A 19533-nucleotide genomic window follows, 5' to 3' on the forward strand; every position below is an offset into this window, starting at 1 on the left:
CTGCCAGCACCCAGCCAGCAGACCCTGCACCTGGCATGGATCGAGCCACCCACCCGATGCCCCCCAGCCCTCCCCCTCTTCCCGGGACCAGGCTGGCGGCTCCTGGGAGCTTGCCTGGGACCGCAAGAGGCGGGCACCCGCCTGGGCTAGTGCAGACATTGTGGACTTTGTCCACGATCTCTGCACTAGGCACAGGAAAGTGGCCGGCTAGGGCAGGAGAGCTGCCAGCCTGGCCACCCAGGAGCAGGTGTGCAAGAGAATCAAGGGGGTCCACTGAGACCCCCGACCCTGAGCCCTGAGCTTACAATGGCCGTCCTGGGTCAGACCAAAGGTCCATCTAGCCCAGTAGCCTGTCTGCCGACAGCGGCCAACCCTAGGGACCCTGGAGGGGATGGACCGAAGACAGTGACCAAGCCATTTGTCTCGTGCCATCCCTCTCCAGCCTTCCACAAACTTTGGGCAGGGACACCACTCCTACCCTCTGGCTAATACCACTCCATGGACCCAATCTCCATGACTTGATCTCACTTCCCTTTAAACTCTGTTCTAGTTGTAGCCTTCACAGCCTCCTGCAGCAAGGAGTTCCACAGGTTGACTCTTTACTTTGTGAAGAACAACTTTCTGTTACTAGTTTGAAGCCTGCTACCCATTCCTTTCCTTTGGTGTCCTCTAGTCCTTCTTTATGGGAACTAATGAAGAACTTTTCTGTATGCACCCTCTCCACCCAACTCCTGCTTTTAGAGACCTCTATCCTGTCCCCCCTCCATCTCCTCTTTTTTAAGCTGAAAAGTCCCAGTCTCTTTAGCCTCTCTTCATATGGGACCTGTTCCCAACCCGATCATTTTAGTTGCCCTCCCCTCTCCCAGCCTCTCTCTTCCCCTCTCCCACCTCCTTTTCCCAGTCTCCCCCAGTTTTGTTCAATAAAGACAGATTCCATTTTGGAAAACACGTTATCTTTATTTTGTACATCAAGAAGAGGGGCTAGGGAAGGGTAAGTGGAAGGAGGTGAGGGAGGAATGTGGCACAAGCCCCCAATGGGGAGGACTGGGCTGGCTCTGCCGGCTTCTGGGGGTGGAAGCTCTCCTGCAGCCCCCCCAATTGTCCCCTCTCCCCAGATGGCAGCCTGCGGCAAGTGCAGCCGGTTTGATGGCTGAGTGGTGTGACGTGCCCAGTGTGGGTAGTCCGGGCAATCCAAGCCAGGACTGCTTTGCAAGTGGGGCACCCGAGAACTGTCTGTCCGGGGTGGGGGTCGGGACCCTTTAAGCACAGCCCTCAGCTAGCCTGAGACAGCATCTCTACGCTCTAAGTCCTCCTCTGATGCCCTGCCGGCACTGCTTCCGGCCATCCTTAAGCCCGGTTCAGGGTCCACTTAATGTGGACATGCTAGTTCGAATTAGCAAAACGCTAATTCAAACTAGTTTTTTAGTCTGGATCCGTTAGTTCGAATTAGCTTAGTTCGAATTAACGTTGTAGTGTAGGCATACCCTAATTTTTTACAGTCAGTATGGCAGACACAAAATAGTTAAAAAAAACTAGCTAACTGATCAATATAAAAATAAATTTGCAAATGGGGAATCGCCACTCAGAGGGCATGTTCCTCATGTGCTTCTGCAGGGATCAGTTCTTGGCCCTACGTTTTATAACATCTTTATTAATGAACTGAAAGAAAACACAAAATCATTACTGAACAAGTTTGCAGATGACACAAAGATGGGGCAAGTGATAAATAAGGAAGACAACAGGCCACTGAGAGCTATCTGGGTCGCTTGAGTAAGCTCAACACAAGCAAACAATATGCATTTCTAAATGGCCAAATGTAAAAGCAGACATCTTTGAACAAAGACTGGAAGCTATACTTATAGGATAGGAATTTCTATTGTCAGAAGCAGTGACACTTAAAAAGACTTGGAGGGAAAGGGTTGATTATAGTGAATAATCAGTTAAACATGAATTCCTATGTGATTCTGTGGCCAAAAATGGAATCACAGAACTGGAGGGAACCTCAAGAGATCATCAAGTTCAGTCCCCTGTACTCATGGCAGAATCAAGTGCCATGTACACCGTCTCTCGCAGGCATTTGTCTAACCTGCTCTTAAAAATCTCCAATGATGGAGATTCCATAATCTCCCTAGGCAATTTATTCCAGTGCTTAACCACCCTGGCAGGAAGTTTTTCCTAATGTCCTATTTAAACTTCCCTCGCTGCAATTTAAGTCCACAGGCAACTTTAATTCTATCACGTCCTAAGATCTGTAGCCTAGGGGTGAAGAAAGATATAATTTATATGGATATGGCTTGCCCATCTGACTAGAAGGTTCCAGGTTTGTCTTTCTTTCCCAAGTCACAAAGGTTGAGGGCTATAAAGCTCTATTTCTGGAGGTAGATCTGGGGGGCCACAACAGCAGCCACGATTACAATGAGGATAGTACCAAATTAAAACAATTTTTATTGTGACTGGTATTAAGATGTCAAACAATACAAAGTACACAGCACTGATTGCAAAGATAAATTCAATCACCCTCGAGGGTAGCATTAACAAAGTTTGGTTATATAATTATACTTATAAGCATACAGAAATAGTTACCTAGTATAATGCCATACTCACATACCCTCTCCAACGCGTTGGAAGGGCCAGCCTCCCTCTGCTGCTGGGACTTGGAAAGTATGGAAAACTTAGAAGCAGAGAAACTTAGAAAAAATAAGTAAAGTGAAGTGAAGCGCTTTGATGTGAAGGAGAAAAATACTTGAAGCTTTTTCCTGTCTCCCAACTACTGCCATAGCATTTTATGGGCCTCTTTCCATCATTAATACCCAATCTCTTATGGCCATAAACAGATTTCCGCATCCTGAGATTTTGTGGGTACACATACTTGATTGGATGGTGATATTGGGACATCTTTTGAATACAGGCAGTCCCCGGGTTACGTACAAGATAGGGACTGTAGGTTTGTTCTTAAGTTGAATCTGTATGTAAGTCGGAACTGGCGTCCAGATTCAGCCGCTGCTGAAACTGATCCGTTTCAACAGCGGCTGAATCTGGACACCAGTTCTGACTTACATACAGATTCAACTTAAGAACCCCAGGCATCCCCAAGTCAGCTGCTGCTGAAACTGATCAGTGGCTGATTCCAGGAAGCCCGGGGCAGGAGCTTCCTGTAGTCAGCCACTGGTCAGTTTCAGCAGCGGCTGACTTGGGGACGCCTGGGGCAGAGCAGCTGGGGTGCTGCCGGGTTGGTCCAGTAGCGCCAAGGAGCGGTGTTGCGGGACCAACCGGCAGCGCCCCACCTGCTCTACCACAGGCCCGGGGCTTTGCTCCACGTCTCCCTGGTCTGCTGGGGGGGCCACTAGCTGCGCCCCCCCCCCCCCCAGTAGACCAGGGACACGGGGAGCAAAGCTGCAGTGGCGGCGCGGGACTCCGCCGCCGCTGCTGCTTTGCTCCCAGTGCCTCTGGTCTGCTGGGGACTGTCTCCAGCAGACCAGGGACACCGGGAGCAAAGCCGCAGCGGCGGCGGAGTCTCGCGCCTCTGAGCCTTTGCCAGAGCAAAGCCTCAGAGGCGCAGGACCCCTCCGCCTCCCCGGCTTTGCTCCCGGTGTCCCTGGTCTGCTGGAGACGGTCCCCAGCAGACCAGGGGCACCTGGAGCAGCTTTTCTCGCCCCGGAGGTCGAGGTGGCGGGACTGCTGCGCTCTGGGCGGTCCCGCTGCCTGCGAGCTCCGGGGCGAGAAAGCCCCGTTCGTAAGTGCGGATCCGACATAAGTCGGATCCGCGTAACTTGGGGACTGCCTGTATACATGAATATGATCACTCTATGTCCCTCTTGGACCCGTTCCCTGTGTTCTGACCCAGCTGAAAATTTCGCCAAAAAGCCCTTTACAATTTCTAAAGAGATATTAAGGATATTCAATTTAATTTCTAAAAAGATATTAACCAATTCTTACTACACCACACTACACTACTGCTAAAGCCAACTTCATACAGGATAAAATTCCTGCAAGTCTTGCATTACTAACAAAATATAATAAAAGGGATAATATAGATCTGCAGGCTACAAGTCTGAGTGCTTAACTATGCAACCTGAGCATTACTTTAGTTTAAGTTTTTTAATGTTATGTCCTAAAAATAAATAAATAAATAAATAAATACATAAATAAACACACACACACACACACACACACACACAGAAATTCCATTCTGTGGCACCAATACTCAGCTGAGGTTATCAACATAACTCACAACACAATCTCTACTACTTGAGTAAGCGGTGACAGTAATTGGCTAAGAATATGGATCAAGAACTAGAAGGTGATAAGTTTACCACTTTGCCAGTGGGCTTCATGGATACATGTTGATAGCAAATGAATATAGAGACTAAGGAGTCCATGGTTCTAATTCAAATTCTGTAGGCCCAGGAATATGCTCCAAAGGCTACATGCCCTTCTCTCTCTAGGTTGCTTCTGTCCTTTCCCAACAATCCCAAACCATCTTGTGTTCTTGTCTTCTTCCTGGCTCCTCTGTGTGCACACGGAAGTCTCCTTGTTCTCACTAAAACAAAAGGAAAAACTATGTAGCACTCATAGGCGTGTGCAGCACATTTCATTAGGGTGTGCACCAGGGAATTTTATTTTTTATTTTTTTTAAAGGAGAACATTAACTGAATACTCAGTCATAAAGGACATACTGCGGGCGAACAGGGGCTTTCTATACATTTCTACATTCGGAGCTTATTGCATAATACAACAATCTATACTTTAACACTAAAAGAGCATATCATGGGATTAAATTAAAACACTAAGCTACTTTTTTTGAGACACTAGGGTGTGCCTGGGCACAGCTATGGTAGCACTTTAAAGACTAATAAGATAGTTTAATAGGTGATGAGCTTTCATGGGCCAGACCCACTTCCTCAGCTCATATTCTGGAAGAGAATTGTCATGACCATATATACCAAAGGAACACAATGAAAAAAGTGAACATTATTAAACTGACAAATCAGATTTAGTACAGGAGGTGGGGTGAGGGAGAGGGAGGGAAGGAATAGCTATTTACGAGCCAATGAATGGCTACCCAGGGGTGATAAGTGGGGAAGCTCTTTTTGTAATGGTTAAGGTAATTGGAGTCTTTGTTAAGGCCCATTCGTAAAGTGCCCAATTTAAGCATGAAAGAAAGTTCTGCAGTTTCCCTCTGTGATGGGGTGTTCACGTCTCTTTGAAGCAAGATGCATGCAGCGAGGCTGAAATGAAACACTAGCCCCTGTCTAGCGTGGCGCGCTGAGGCTCACAGCGTGACCCACACTGCGGGGCACAGGGCAGGACCTGACACCCGCCAAAGCCCAGCTCCCGCGTGAACGTCTCAACGTAACGAGGCGGGCGGGGGGAGAAAACAGTTCTGTGCCCCGCCCCCTTCTCAGCAACGGCTCCTCCCGCCCTCAGCTTCTTGCCCTGGCCTCGGTTCTGTCCCGCTGGGTTTGTGACCTGGAGGGGGGAGGGGCAAACAGGTCCTTCCCCCACCCCTCGGCTTCTTGCTAGGTTTGTCCCTCGCGCCAACGCTCCCGCTCACCCAGCGGGGATGAGCAGGCGTCCCTGCGCGCGCGCGCGCTCAACTCTACAGCGCATGCGCGCGCACGGATGGCCGGGTTCCCGGGCTGTCCGCCGCTCTCGGCGGCGCCTGCCCCTGAAGTCTCGCGATCTTGGCTGTGAGCGGGAGAAGGGGGCGGGGCCGCCTGGTGTTCGGGGGGGCGGTGGAGGGGCGGGGGGTCTTCAGCCCCTGAGCCGGTTGTCGACACAAGATGGACCCCAGCCCCGCCCGCTCCGACGGCGAGGAGCCCTCCACCTCCGCTGCCTCCTCGCGGGAGCCCAGCGACGAGGAGGTACCGCCTGGGGGGCGGGCGCGCGCCAGAGTCTGGGGATGGGGGCGCCCGGCTCCTCTGCCAGCCCCGTCCCAGGACCCGGCCGGCCGCAGGTCCCTGCCCCCCCCCCCCCTGCGGCTACAGTCCCCAGGCCCCTCCGTCACCCTCCCAACTCTCAGACCTAGATCTGTGCGGAGACGTGGGTTAGTCTGCGCCCACCTGTACCGCCATCCTGGCTGTGCCCCGCTCTGCGTCCCTCGGCCCCATCCGCACTCCCCGTGCCCCTGGCCCAGCTACCACCTGACCGCGCTGGCCCAGCCTGTCCTGTCTTGCGGTGCCCTCAGCCCATCCATTTACACTCCCCCACTCCTCCCCATATTGCCAGCAGGCCCAGCAGCCCTATCCAGCCTCCATACCGTCAGCCCTGTGACCCAGCCTCTGCCCCCTTTGTGCCTTCAGTCCCATCCCTGCTCCACTCCCTACTGTCCATTCATATCTCCACCCTGTTTGCTTACCCTGCCAATCACGTCCCTGCCCTTGCACCCAACCCATCTGTTACCCCTCCACACAGTGTGCCAGCCCCTCTATATCCCCCTGTGCAGTGTGCATCTCTACAGCCTCTCCCTGTCTGTCAGCCCTCCCCATGGGTACCACCAGTCTCATTTTATAGCCTGGAAAAAGGACTTTGCTCACCTTACCTAGCTGGGAACAGGTTACCTATATGCAGAGCCATTTAGTGAAGCCTTTGTAAACAGTTACTTTCTGGATGAGATGGAGGAAGGAATGTGGGGAAGTTTGAGCTATTGGGATACACTTTTGAAGATGAGTGGGAAGGGTATGATACTTCAGTCCGTCCCCCCATTGACCGACCGTTCAATGTAGCTGACTCAAAGGAGTAGGGAGTGGCTTGCCAGTGGCTGTTGGCTGGTTCTTGGCTCTCAGGTTCTTCTGTTATTCCTTTCACTCAAAGCTACTTTCTTCTGCACATGCAGTTTAAATTGCTTTCATAATCCACATCAAGCAGCTCCAAAGAGCATGTGTGACTCTTACCTCTTCCCTTCAGTTTTCTGCAGAGATAGCAAGCCAGGACTCTGAGTGCACATCTACATAGTCGGACTCTGCTACAGTTCAAAAGTGGAAGCCCCACAGGGAGCGCGGGGCTCTTGTACATTTCAAAAGCAGAATCACAGCAGAACTGGTGTGAGCAGAGACTGCTTCAGTCCCCACTTGCGCTGTATCCCGCTGTGCCTCTACCTCCCCTGCCCCCCACAGAGACAGTGCTGGGGGGAACTGGCTTTTAAGCTGGCTCTCTCCCAGCACCAGGTCTTGCTTCTCCCTGTGCTGCCTCTCTCTGATAGAGGCAGCAAAGTGGGGGACAGGACTAGTTGATTAGTTGCTTACAACCCTAGTAGAGAGAAGTAAAAAAACATGTCGTAGTAGTAATTAGTTGGCTGTGAACTGTGTAGTATGTATCTGGAACATTAAAACTAAGGAACAATAAGGCTACGTCTACACTGGCCCCTTTTCCGGAAGGGGCATGTAAATTTCACTAGTCGTCGTAGGGAAATCCGCGGGGGATTTAAATATCCCCCGCGGCATTTAAATAAAAATGTCCGCCGCTTTTTTCCGGCTTTTAAAAAAGCCGGAAAAGAGCGTCTAGACTGGCCCCGATCCTCCGGAAAAAGTGCCCTTTTCCGGAGGGTCTTATTCACTACGACGACTAGTGAAATTTACATGCCCCTTCCGGAAAAGGGGCCAGTGTAGACGTAGCCTAAAGGTGTTAGAAGTGTGAGCAAGGATTACCTACACTACAGGGTACAATTTGTGCTATGAAGTTTTCCATCTGTCAACTGGCAAAAAAATCCCTGACACAATGTTTAGATGGAATAGTAGAAGTTGATATATGCTACTGAGAGATTAAATATTGTATTAGTCTTGATTATGTGTAAGAAGGTCACATGTTTCTAACAAAACAAAGCTTGTTGCTGCTGTATAGCACTAGTTCATTTGGAATCATGAATAGCTGAGAAATGCAAAGCTACACCTCCTATAGATTTGACTTCAGCAAAGTGCCCCCAGAGCTGGATTGCAATTCAGATGCATAAGCAACATGTTAGTGTCTGGAAGTCTTAGGTAATGACAGACTGGGTTAGTATACTTTGTCATTATGCTGGTTATACTTTGTGTCACGTTAATGCGTTGTTGTAAATAGCAATTTCAATGCTTTTATTAACTTCATCTAATTTTCAATAGTCACCTGGAATAGATTTTTTTTTCTTATATATAAACTCTACCACATGGCAACTAGGTGGATAGTTTTTACATATGTACCTGCAAACATTCAGCATAGGAAAGGCAAAATAAAAAAACAACAAAAGCAGCAGTATTTCTTATACCTCCCCATGACTTGGTTAGGCATTTGGCTTAGTTTAGAATGTACTGTTGCACTTTCCCACTAGCCTAGAATGCTTTCCCATAGCCTAAAGCTAGCATCTTTGTTAATTAGATCCCTGGGGTTACGCAAGTTGCACTGTTAAAGTTGTGACATATTTGGAGACTCCTCCATGATACGGAATACTTAACTACACAGACTTTGAATATATTCTCTAAGGTAGTGGTACTCTACCTATTTATCATTGTGGGCTGCATATGCAGTTCTTTGTTATCTGGGCTACATCCACACAATAAATATGCTATCTGAATGGCCCTGAGGATGACTTATGTGGCAGGTTGAGAACCACTGCTCTATTGACTAGGAATGAATGAGTTTAATTGGTTAACCCATAAGCTAATGCTTATTGGTTACTGGCACTGGTTATTCTTTTCTAAGGGCTTCTGGGAGCTGAGACACCCCAGGCGCAAGAGCACCACCTCTGCAACCCCATGGGACAGGGAACCCAAGCAGCCCTGCATGGTTGGAAGCTAAGGCAGTCCCTGAGGCTGCGATTAACCCTGTAACTGATAGAAATCTTATCGGTTACATGATTAATATTTTTAAAAAATGTTTTACGTCCCTACTATGGATTGCCTTACAAGACAAGGCTTACTGGTATACAACATATCCTTTTATTAATAAAGGTGCTTGTATTGGCATTCTTTTTTTGCTATAGCTTTTATCAATTCCTTAAATGAACTAGAGATGTTAAATATCGGTTATTTGAATAGTTGAGTAACCTCATAAATTCCCTAGTCTATAGTCCCTGGGGATGAGGCTGGCAGCCAGAGTACTCTGTCCCTACTCCTGAGGAGCCCCCTGCAACTCCGTGCTGCTGACTTTATATCAGAGGCAGCAGGACAGGGTGCCAGGCGGGAGCTGGTCTGTGAGGGGAGCCAGTTTAAAAACCAGGTCCCCTTGTGAACTGCCGCGCTGCTGCCTCTGATACAGAGGCCATAGTGCGAGATGGCAGCACCCTATGTCCGGTGCGGGGTGCTGAACTCCCAGACCTGGCATGAGCTGGAACTGAGCTGGGCTACCTGACTCCTAATACATTTCAAATGCAGAGCTGCAGTGGGGGTAGGTCCCGAACCCAGCGTGAGCCAAGACTTAGCTAGGCTGCTGGCCAGAGTGCTAAAAAATGTACTGGCCTGGGCGGGGAGGGGAGAGAGGAGGGAGGAGAGATACATGTAGTTTATAGCATTAACCTATAAGCTTTGGTTTACTAGTTAATCAATTACACCAGTGGTCCCCAACCTTTTTAGGTTGCCGGGCGCCAGGGGGCGTGGCCGTTTGCCCGCCGGGCGCCAGAGGGCGGGGACCGGGGGCGGCCCCCCCATCCATGCGCCCGGGGGCGGGGCCCCCCCATAGCTGCGCGCCCGGGGGCGGGGCCCCCTCCAAGGGCCGCGCACCCGGGGCCGGCGCTCCCTGGCCCCCCCTCCCTCCCGCCAAGTGCCGAGCGCCCGGAGCCGGCGCTCCCCCCCCCTCCCGCCGAGTGCTGCGTGCCTGGAGCCGGCGCTCCCCCCCCCCCCCCGCCAAGTGCCGCGCGCCCGGAGCCGGCGCTCCCCCCCCCCCCCGCCGAGTGCCGCGCGCCCGGAGCCGGCGCTCCCCCCCCCCCCTCCAGCCGAGTGCCGCGTGCCCGGAGCCGGCTCTCCCCCCCCCTCCCGCTGAGTGCCGCGCGCCCGGAGCCGGCGCTCCCCCCCCCCCGCCGAGTGCCGAGTGCCCGGTGCTCTCCCTGCCAAGCGCGCTCCCCCCGCAAGCGCCCGTGCGCCATGTGCCCGGGGCCAGGCCAGCCCCAAGCACCTGGCGGGCGCATTGAAATGCCCCCGCGGGCGCCATGGCGCCCGCGGGCACCGTGTTGGGGACCACGGAATTACACTATTGTATCCCTGGAATGAACAGCACTTGTTTGCTGATAGAACTGTCTATATTAGGACTTCTGCTAGTATAGATTTTTAAAAAAATAAATAAATCAAACCTGTAACCCACATTACCATGCTAACAAAAGTTTCTGATATAGACCTGAATACATTCTGATATAGACCTGATTAGGGTATCAAGTATCAGAGGGGTAGCCATGTTAGTCTGAATCTGCAAAAGCGGTGAGGAGTCCTGTGGCACCTTATAGACTAACCGAAGTGTTGGAGCATAAGCTTTCGTGGGCAAAGACCCACTTCGTCAGATGCATGATATGTGGATGCGATTAGGGTATGTGCTTTTGCTGGATGGCCTAAAAGAAAGTATTTTTTTGTATTCAAGTAAAATAGAAAATGTGTATATTTCTAAATGTAACCAAAAGGCAAGTACAAACATGATTCTCACCCCCAACTTTCCAATGACCACCACAAACAAGGTACAATATCCTTATGCGAAGTATAGCACTCTCTGTCCCCTTTAAAGCTTCCAGAAAGGAGGTGTTGGAAAGTTAAAGGTACTCGGGACCATGATTCCACTTGACTTCTTTGTCTTCCACATCAGCTTCTGGAAGCCATAATGTGCTGTGTACTTGTTTCTCAACTGACACTCCTTACACAGCTTTCCTGTTATTTCTTGTCTGTCACACTTGCAATTCCCAGTTCTTTTTTTGCCCGTAGAAATCCAAAGGGACACTGAAATGGGTTTTGCAAGTTTCACTCTGCTGTTACTTATAAATTCTTGACCAGGAGAGAACTGGAGCTATCTTTCTTCAGATTTGGGAAGGCGATAGTGCATTAGTTTTCATTCATGGGATTTTTTTTATACATATAAAGGCTAAGCTATTTCTAACAAAGATCTTGAGTTCTTTAGAATTCTTTCTTTCCAGGAGAAGTGTCCTTCTCACTTGCAACTAGATAGATAAGTCACCTATATTTACCCATCTCATTTGTTCCCTATAAGAATTGCAGGAAGCATCTCAAATTTTCTACTATCATTTTCACTTTTGTCTATTAGGAGTACAGGTTTTCTGTAACAAGAAGATTGTGTCCAATATTAGTGTTTGACAATGGTTTTCTCATCAAAGTAGAGTAATGTTGTATTTACACTTGGTGTATCATTATTAATTATTTATTTTCTTTTCCCTAAGTGAGAGGTCATGATGTTCAAATTAATTATCTACAACAGGGGTTTGTGGTAGTCATATGTCATCGTTGTGGTATCCTGACAGGTCTCCTGGTCCATCAGTGATAACCATTTGCCTGTGTGTATGCGCCTTCTCTGTATTGTGTTAACTTTTCACAAGTAGTCGATACAGCAGATTCCAGGAGAGCACAAAATCAGATAAGGATCAAAGACACCAGGCCAGATTTATTGTCAAAGTACAGTAATAGTTGTCAGTAGATTCAACCGAACCACTATGCATGACAATGGAACAGCTTAGTTAGTGCCAGAAATATGACGCTACCCCCTCGCTGGACAAAGACAACTAACTTCCTTGGGGTACACAGGTGCAAACAAGATAGTATCACTCCTGACTTAACAGGTTGCTAACCTCTGTTGTACCATTACCTCGTACATCGGGTTCGATCACTATCTATCATGCTGTCAGTTGAGAACCTTCCTGAACTTGGGTTGGTATGTTCCTGTTATCTGTGGAGTGTGTGTTGGTACCCAGATGTTTCTTCATGAAGTGTTCTGTTACAGCCCCTCTAAAATGTGCTTATGGCCTGTGCTTAGTACCTCTTAGATATTAGTATTTCTGTAATATTGACCCTGTTCTTGCCAACTTCTTTGAGCAGGGCCTGCCTCTTGCTCACAGCTAAACTTCGCTTTATATTAGCAGAGTCTTGACAATTGTGGTATAGGCCTCAGCCCTTACACCAGGCCTGTGATACACGGGCTTATATTTCAGGCCTTCACCTTACTACATGGTTCTCCACTTTTTCTTTTCTGGGGCCCCCGCCAACATGCTATAAAAAACATCATGGCTCACCTGTGCCTCAGTAACTGATTTTCTGCATATAAAAGCCAGGGGTAGCGTTTGAGGGTCACAAGCATGGTAATAGCTTTTGGCCTCATGATACAGTGGCACCTATAAAGCCACATGGCTCTGGTTTTGGCTTCAGCCCCAAATGGTGGACTCAGGGGCCTGGGCTTCAGCTTTCTAGCTTGGGCCCCAGAAAACCTAGTGCTGGCCTTTCTTGGTGGCCTCCCTGAAAATGGATCACAGCCCCCCAAGGGGCCTCAGATTTCTGGTTGAGAACTACCAATCTATGAAACTGAAAAAATATTGAGTCTTTTATGGTAGATAAATATTTAATGCTACCTACTCATTAGTACCATGTTTATCTTGGGACCTGCAATGCAGAAGTTAAGTGTTAGTGGTTTACGAAGTACCATTTAAACTATTCCTTACTCACCCTCTACATTTACTTATGCCACTCTACACTCATTGGATTTTTTTGTAAATTTAGTAAAACAATTGAATACCCTCCAAAGCATTTGAAGTACTGAACTTGACATAATTAAGCAAAGCAGAGCAGTCTTACATTCATGCCCAAACGGAACAAGACATCCTTTAGCATAATTATGATTCTCCAGTTTGTGTTCTTAAAAACAGCTGGACATGTTTAGTTAGTTAAGCATTTTCAAGAGCTGAATAAATATCAGGCTACCTGAAAAGCAAGTGAAAATGGCACTTAGAGTTGAATGTTTCATCATTTCACAGATTTCAGTATGAAATTGGTTCCATTTACAAGCATTGGGGTTTTTAAGCTATCAGCATAGTTTTCTCTAGTTTTAATTCCCAGACCTTTAAAATGATTATACAGGATCTGACCAATGGTCCATCTAGCTCAGTGTCCTGTCTTCTGACCGTAGCCAATACCAGGTGCTTCAGAGAGAATGAACAGAACAATCACTGAGTGATCCATCCCCTCACAGTTTCTGGCAATCTGAGGCTAAAGACACTAAGAGTATGCAGTTGCATCCATGCCCATCCTGGCTAATAGTCATTGACAGGGCTCGACAAGTAATGCAGTCTACTCGCCCGTGGCAAGTAGATTGCAACCTGAAAGAGCCGGGTTTGGGTGATCTGCGCTTGCGCAGAACGATCTGCGCATGTGCAGATCGCTGGACAGCGCAGCTGGCAAGCAGGGCTCGCCGCGGTTTGGTGAGCCCTAGTCATTGAGGTACTTATTCTCCAGTTAGTTAAAAGTTAGTTCTTTTTTGAGCTCGGTCTCAGTTTTGGCTTTTACAACATCTCCTGGCAAAGCGTTTCACTTGTTGACTGCGAATTGTGTGAAGAAGTACTTCCTTTTGTTTGTTTTAAGCTGCTGCTTATTAATTTGAGTGACCCCTAGTTCCTGTGTTATGTGAAGGAGTAAATAACATTTCCTTATTCACTTTCTCTACACCAATCATAATTGTATAGTCCTCTATTCTATTCCCCCTCAGTCATCTCTTTTCAGAGTTTAAAAGTCACAGTCTTTTAAATCTTTTTGTACAGAAGCTGTTCCATACCCCTCATAATTTTTGTTGGCCTCCTCTATACAGTTTCTAATACCAGTATGTCTTTCTTAGAAACTCAGGGGTGGTGCCCCCTGCTCACTATGCTTGCCATCCCCCCTCTTTCAGGGTAGGCAGCCCTGGCCCTTCCCTGGCTTCCAGGGAGAGCCAAGTCAAGGTGTAGCAGCCCTGGCCTGCCCTTCCCCACTCTGACCACCAGTGGGGAGGAGGAGGAGGGGAGGCTTGGGCTGGATCAAGGCCGCCGCTGGCCCAGCTCTCTCCCTCCAGCTGCCGGGGGGTTGGGCTGGGCTGAGGTCACGCCTGGCTCATCCCTCTCCCTCTGATGGGGATGGAGAGGGAGAAGGGGGTATAGCACCTGGTCCTCTGTCTCTAGCTGAGAGTGGGGAGGCCATGGGGTTCTGGCTATGAGGGGCAAGGCTGCGAGAGTTCCATGAGCCCCCTCCCCTTGGACCACTGGTAATGCCACACATGTTGTGTGTATCCCCCTCCCCCACCTGAGCCTCTGCGCACCTGATCCCCCCCACTTGAGCCCCTGTGGCTCCCCCGCACTCCCACCTCCCCCCACCCAGGCCTCTGTGGCTCCCCTGCACCCGTACCTCCTCCCACTGAGCCCCTGTGGCTCCTGCACCTCCCCTCCCCAACCTCCCCCTCCCCAAGCTCCCATGGCTCCTGTTCGACCCCCCACCCTCCGCCCTGCACCCGAGCCCCTGCGGCTCCTGCATGCCCCCTTTCGCCCCCGGCTCCCGCTCACCTCTACTTCCCCACTCTGAACAGCGGAGGAGCCGTGTGGTTCAATTTAAATTCTGGCAGCCACGTACCCATGTGGCAGCTGCCAGAGGGATGCTCAGGGGCCTTGGCATGTTGTGGAGGAGTTATCCCTGGCCCATGCAGTGCGGAGGATCATGGGACGGGGATGGGTCAGAGTAGGTTAGCCGTGTGGCCTCTCCCAGGGGATGGAGGAAGCCGCATTCCACGGGAGCCATGCAGCTTGAAGCTCACGCTGCTCTAGGCCTCACAGTTTGGAGCATGGGGGTGGCCACATGGCTTGTGGCTCCCACGGACCATGGGAATGGGGAGGTCACGCGGCTGAGGGAGGAGGGAGGGGCTGCGGGATGTAGAGTGACACATGATGTCACTCTGTCGTCCTGCAGGAAAAACCTTTTTAAAGTATAATAAGAGAAGGTCACCAGATACACAGTCAGTATTCAATATAGAGATGTAAAGGGGTAACAAAAAACCTAGGTATAAATATGTATTTTAAACAATTCATAGGTATGGAAGACAATATATTAAAGCAAGGGATAATCAACAAGGGGCAATGCTTAAGATGTTTAATATAAAATCAAATAAATAGAACATTTACCCTTGGAATATACCTATTACTGTCTTTACTCAAATGTGTACATGTCTCTGTCCCACAGAGTGAAGTCTAACCAAATTTAATCTGTGTTTCTCGATGTATATGGTGGAGAGAAGTCTAATCTTTATCTCGGACCTTTCACTGTTCACTTAGTGGAGGGAAGGGGCAAGAGTACAGATCAGGTTCAGCTGCCAAAAATGTAAATAGGAATTTTATAATAGGAATCAGCCTGACAATTTTGGCCTTTTCTATGGGTAAACAAACCTTGCACTCACTACTTCCAGCATGAACTGTGGGATTATTAGTGAGGCAATACATAGGAAATTATATGGCTAATTCTTGGCTTTTATTTGATCTTTTATGCCTTTTATTGGCTGTTTCATGGATTTCAGGCTCTGATTAGAATGGATGATGCATTTTCTTTTCGTGCTGCTTTTTTTTTTTTTTATAATTTTTGATAATTTGGTGCTTTAATTTTTTTGTTTGATATTTAGGTATTATTTTAAAATTGAGGATTCTGATAGAATTTTTGAAGTCTGCACACTTTTAATTTGGCAACTCTGTTGCTTTAGTAGTTCAATGTATTGATATTAATGTTTAAAATTTGAATTTCAGAAAAATGATCCTCCTTTTCAACTGAAACTTCCTCCTAAGGCTTCTAAACCAGAAAAAGAAATTGATCCTGAATATGAAGAGAAGATGGTAAGTGTGATTTCATAGCATAACAGATGTCTAACTTTCTGTTTGAATGAGCTAAGCAGAGACAATAGGAGGAAACAAGAAATTGTAGACAGGATGTCAATGGGAGGGAAGGAAAATGGAATCAGGATAACGATATTAATTAAATACAATTCTTGCGATTAAAGTACATCTCTGTGTACAGATGAGTTTTCAAAGCTGGGAGATGGTTAATCATGAAACTGATTTGTTAGCCTAGGATTGAGGTATGCCCTTTGAAAGCCTATTTGGGTGCTGTTTAACCTGATACAAATACCAAGAATTTAACAAGGTCACATGGAAGATGAACAAGAAGAAGAAAATACTTGGCACACTTTTAAACTAGGCCAAATTCTAAAATGCACATGACAAAGGGGAGTGAAGTTGGGGGGGCAAGAGGAAAGAAGATATTAGCATCATGTGTTTTGTGTGGCATGAGTCCATGCAAACATTTTGTGCAGTTTTCAGAATGCAAAGGAAATAACTTCATAGCTCTGCATTTTTTATACACAAATCAAGAGTTTTCTCCTATTTAAGAAGTAAAAAACAAGAAGCTGGTGTTTGCGCACTATATCTCTGAAAACTCTACAGAATCCTAAATCAGGGCATACTCCACAACATAAAACTGCAAACTGTTATCCATACTGTCAAGTTAAAGGAACAAAGAATGCTGGTCAAGAAAATAGAAATATGGACATTAAGGGAGAAATCCATAGCAGAACACAAAAGACCCACTTCTGAATGTCACAGAATCAGATTTTGGTGGATGCCAGCGACCAATGGTCTGCTGCATTTTCATTAACGTTCTTCCAGAAACTGAGAAATCTGATGGACATGCCAGATGAGACAGGAACACTTACAGAGATTCCAGAGAGGCTTAGGGAAATAATTGTTTGGCTGAGCGAATACTTCATTTTAAGTGCTAAGCACAAGTCAAGGATTAGAAAGAAAATCAGTCCCCCAAAAGTACCACCCCTGTTTTGCAAGGGTATGAGGTTTGGATTCACTCTCTCCTAAATAGTTCCCTTCTGGGGCTCAGAAGCTGAGAGGAATATGCAAATAGCTTGTATTTTCAGTAGTAAGGAAATAAAGCAATAGAGCTGTGCTGTTATTAAGGGCGTGCATCCTGGAAAATATCCTCTAATCTTCAAAATTGTTTGCTATAAATCAGCTTCTCCGAAGATAAGACCATAAAGTGTGGCAGGCTTTGAGTTTGGTTTAGATCTGTGAGTTTGATTTAGACACCCCGACCCTGGACTACTTTATTTCTCTGTCCTCTTCAGAGGTGTTACCTGTAATAACTGGAGATTCAGTTGGCCTCGCAGGAAAGGATACTCCACTGGAGGTGGAAGTATAGTGCAGCACAGCTTACTTCCCTGCACGTCTTACCATCTATTCTGATTAGCAGTAGGATGAATTTGCGTAGCCTTAGCCCTGTCTCTTTTCTTGGGGCCTCATGTTAATATAGCTTCCCCCTGCAAGACTTAAGGGAGAACATTCTGGTGGACATTCTGGACATTCTGGTTGCCTTTGCTGCATGAGCTGGTGAAAAGTATCCTTGTTTGTCCTCCCTTGTATAGGGGTCAGGCAGAATCTAGCTCTCAGTAAAATATGTTGCCATCTCTAATTAGGTAATGTTTTCAGGTATATTAGAAGTGTATACCTCTATTTCCTCACAGGACAGGCATGAGCATCAGTAAATCCCCATAAAAATCCCAACCTTGTAGATCACTTCTAGAATATGCAGTTCTCCAGTCCAGTTGAGCTGTTCGTAACTGATAGTTGCAATCATTTTAGCAGCTGAGGGTTGCTGTATTTTGGGCTATTTTGCTGCCATGCTGCCACTAGCTATGCTGATTTCTGCCCGACACAGTGCCCCACTGTCAGTGTCTGATATTGCCCTCACCCTGCCCCTTGGGCAACATTTGCAGCACTCATGGAAGATGTTGCTGCTGTTGCCCCATAGTCCCTAACCCTTGCTGCCTTGCTCTGCTGTCATCTGCTCTGCAGTTTTTGTGGTGCCTTGTTCTGAGACTGTCAGTAAGGAGGCCGAGATTTATTATAGTTTTGCTTATAAAGGGCAGCTGATCCCTTCTGTGACCAGCTCATTTTCCCAAAGCCACCAAGGGTACAGTCACCACAGCCCACAGTAGCAATCTTCATATGTCCACTGCAGTTAGTCTAAAAACAGCTGAGATGATGGTGACACCTGTGATGGCACTTTGACGTTGTGGCTTAGGCCCTGAAGCCTAGGCAGGTTTTTGGTCTTGAAGACTGAGCACCAGCCCAAGCCATGACTTCGAAGTACTAACTGTCCAGGTACTTTTAGGGTGCTCTTGTGAGCTCCACAAATCCAAATCTATTGATCCAGGCTGTGTAGGCATCCCCCAAATGTCCATACTAGTGTCACTGCTGATCTGGGCTGGATTTGAGCCAGGAGATACTCTGTTTCCCATTTCCCATCCCCTCTGAATTTTTCAAGCTCACACTGATGTGACGTATCATTGAAGTGAGGAGAGGAGAATGGAAGCATAAGTGTGGGGTGTGCCAGTACATTTATATTCCTTTTGTGTGGTCATATGCACTGTTTATGGAATTCATTTGTTTAGAAAGAAGTCAGAAAGTAAAACTGTGGGAGCAAACATTTACAAATCTGATTTGATTCTTTATTTGTTGGAAGCGAATACTTGTGGGTAGTTATAAAATGGCATTATTGCTGTTTGCACATTATTATTCTGCATTGTATGAACATTGTATTTTTATATATATTTTATTTTTTAAAAGAGTAAAGCATATGTACATGAAACTATTAAAATTGCTCATGCCCCCTATAATAAAGATCTGTATACAAAAATAAATCAATAGTTATAAATTCAAGAGGGAATAAGAACTGATTTATAATGGTATTAGTACTGAGTTTTTTTAAGAAAGACTTGTTCTTATGTGATTGTTAAATTGCTTGCCATCATGATTGGAACTGTTTTTATGTGAAACGTATATTGCCCTCATGTGGCAAAAAGGATGTATCAGCATCTTTTAAGGTTTATTTTTTTAATCATGCTCTCTTAATACCACTGATAACCTGCTATTGTTCATACCTAACAGCTACCCAGCTCTTCTTCAGAGGAAATTCAGTAGTTTATGTATTGATATACTAATTTATGTTTTTACTTTAGTATTTGAAACAAACACGTATTGAGAGGTTAGAGGATTTCACAAAAACTGTTTTAAGTTGCGTAATTTTATAAAAACACTGTTTAAAAACTGACAGGGAAATTATATGGTGTTGCTGTCTTTAAAAACTGTTATACAACTGTTATTTATAGTCTGTTAAATACAGTGTAACAGCTATGACTCATGGACTTAGAAATGTTTAGAGGCTGAAGATGCTCCAGCTGAAGTCCAACAGCAAAATTAATTCACTTAATAGGAGCAGAATTGTACATTGATTGATTTTTAGTTTTTGGAATAGTAACATATTACTTAGTCTCTGCAAACATTTCTCAAGTGGAATCTTGATCACAATAACTTAAATGGGTAGTTTTGCCGTTGACATTCGTGGGACCAGATTTCATCCCTCTCAGTAAATAAAAAAAAAATTTTTTTGGTCCATGTCACGTGTGTATCATTTGTTGGGTGTTCTCCTGCTGAGCTGGCTTGACAGGACGATTGCTATAGTTTCTAAGTTGCTTGTTCTAACATAAATTTGTTGGAGAGGAAAATATGCACATTTT

General features: G+C 46.9%; 1 protein-coding gene across 1 annotated transcript in view; it reads left to right on the plus strand.

Moving 5' to 3' along the window:
- Nucleotides 1-5704: 5704 nt before the first annotated feature.
- The window catches only part of SMARCA1 (SNF2 related chromatin remodeling ATPase 1), a 78033-nt gene continuing 64204 nt past the window's right edge, over nt 5705-19533 (plus strand). The window contains exons 1-2 of the mRNA XM_075940968.1: nt 5705-5864; nt 15698-15784. Of these exons, the coding sequence (XP_075797083.1) occupies nt 5784-5864; nt 15698-15784 (168 nt within the window). The 5' untranslated portion in view covers nt 5705-5783. The remainder of the gene's footprint in view (nt 5865-15697; nt 15785-19533) is intronic.

The sequence above is a fragment of the Pelodiscus sinensis genome, chromosome 13 (assembly GCF_049634645.1).
Source record: "Pelodiscus sinensis isolate JC-2024 chromosome 13, ASM4963464v1, whole genome shotgun sequence".
NCBI lineage: Eukaryota > Metazoa > Chordata > Testudines > Trionychidae > Pelodiscus > Pelodiscus sinensis.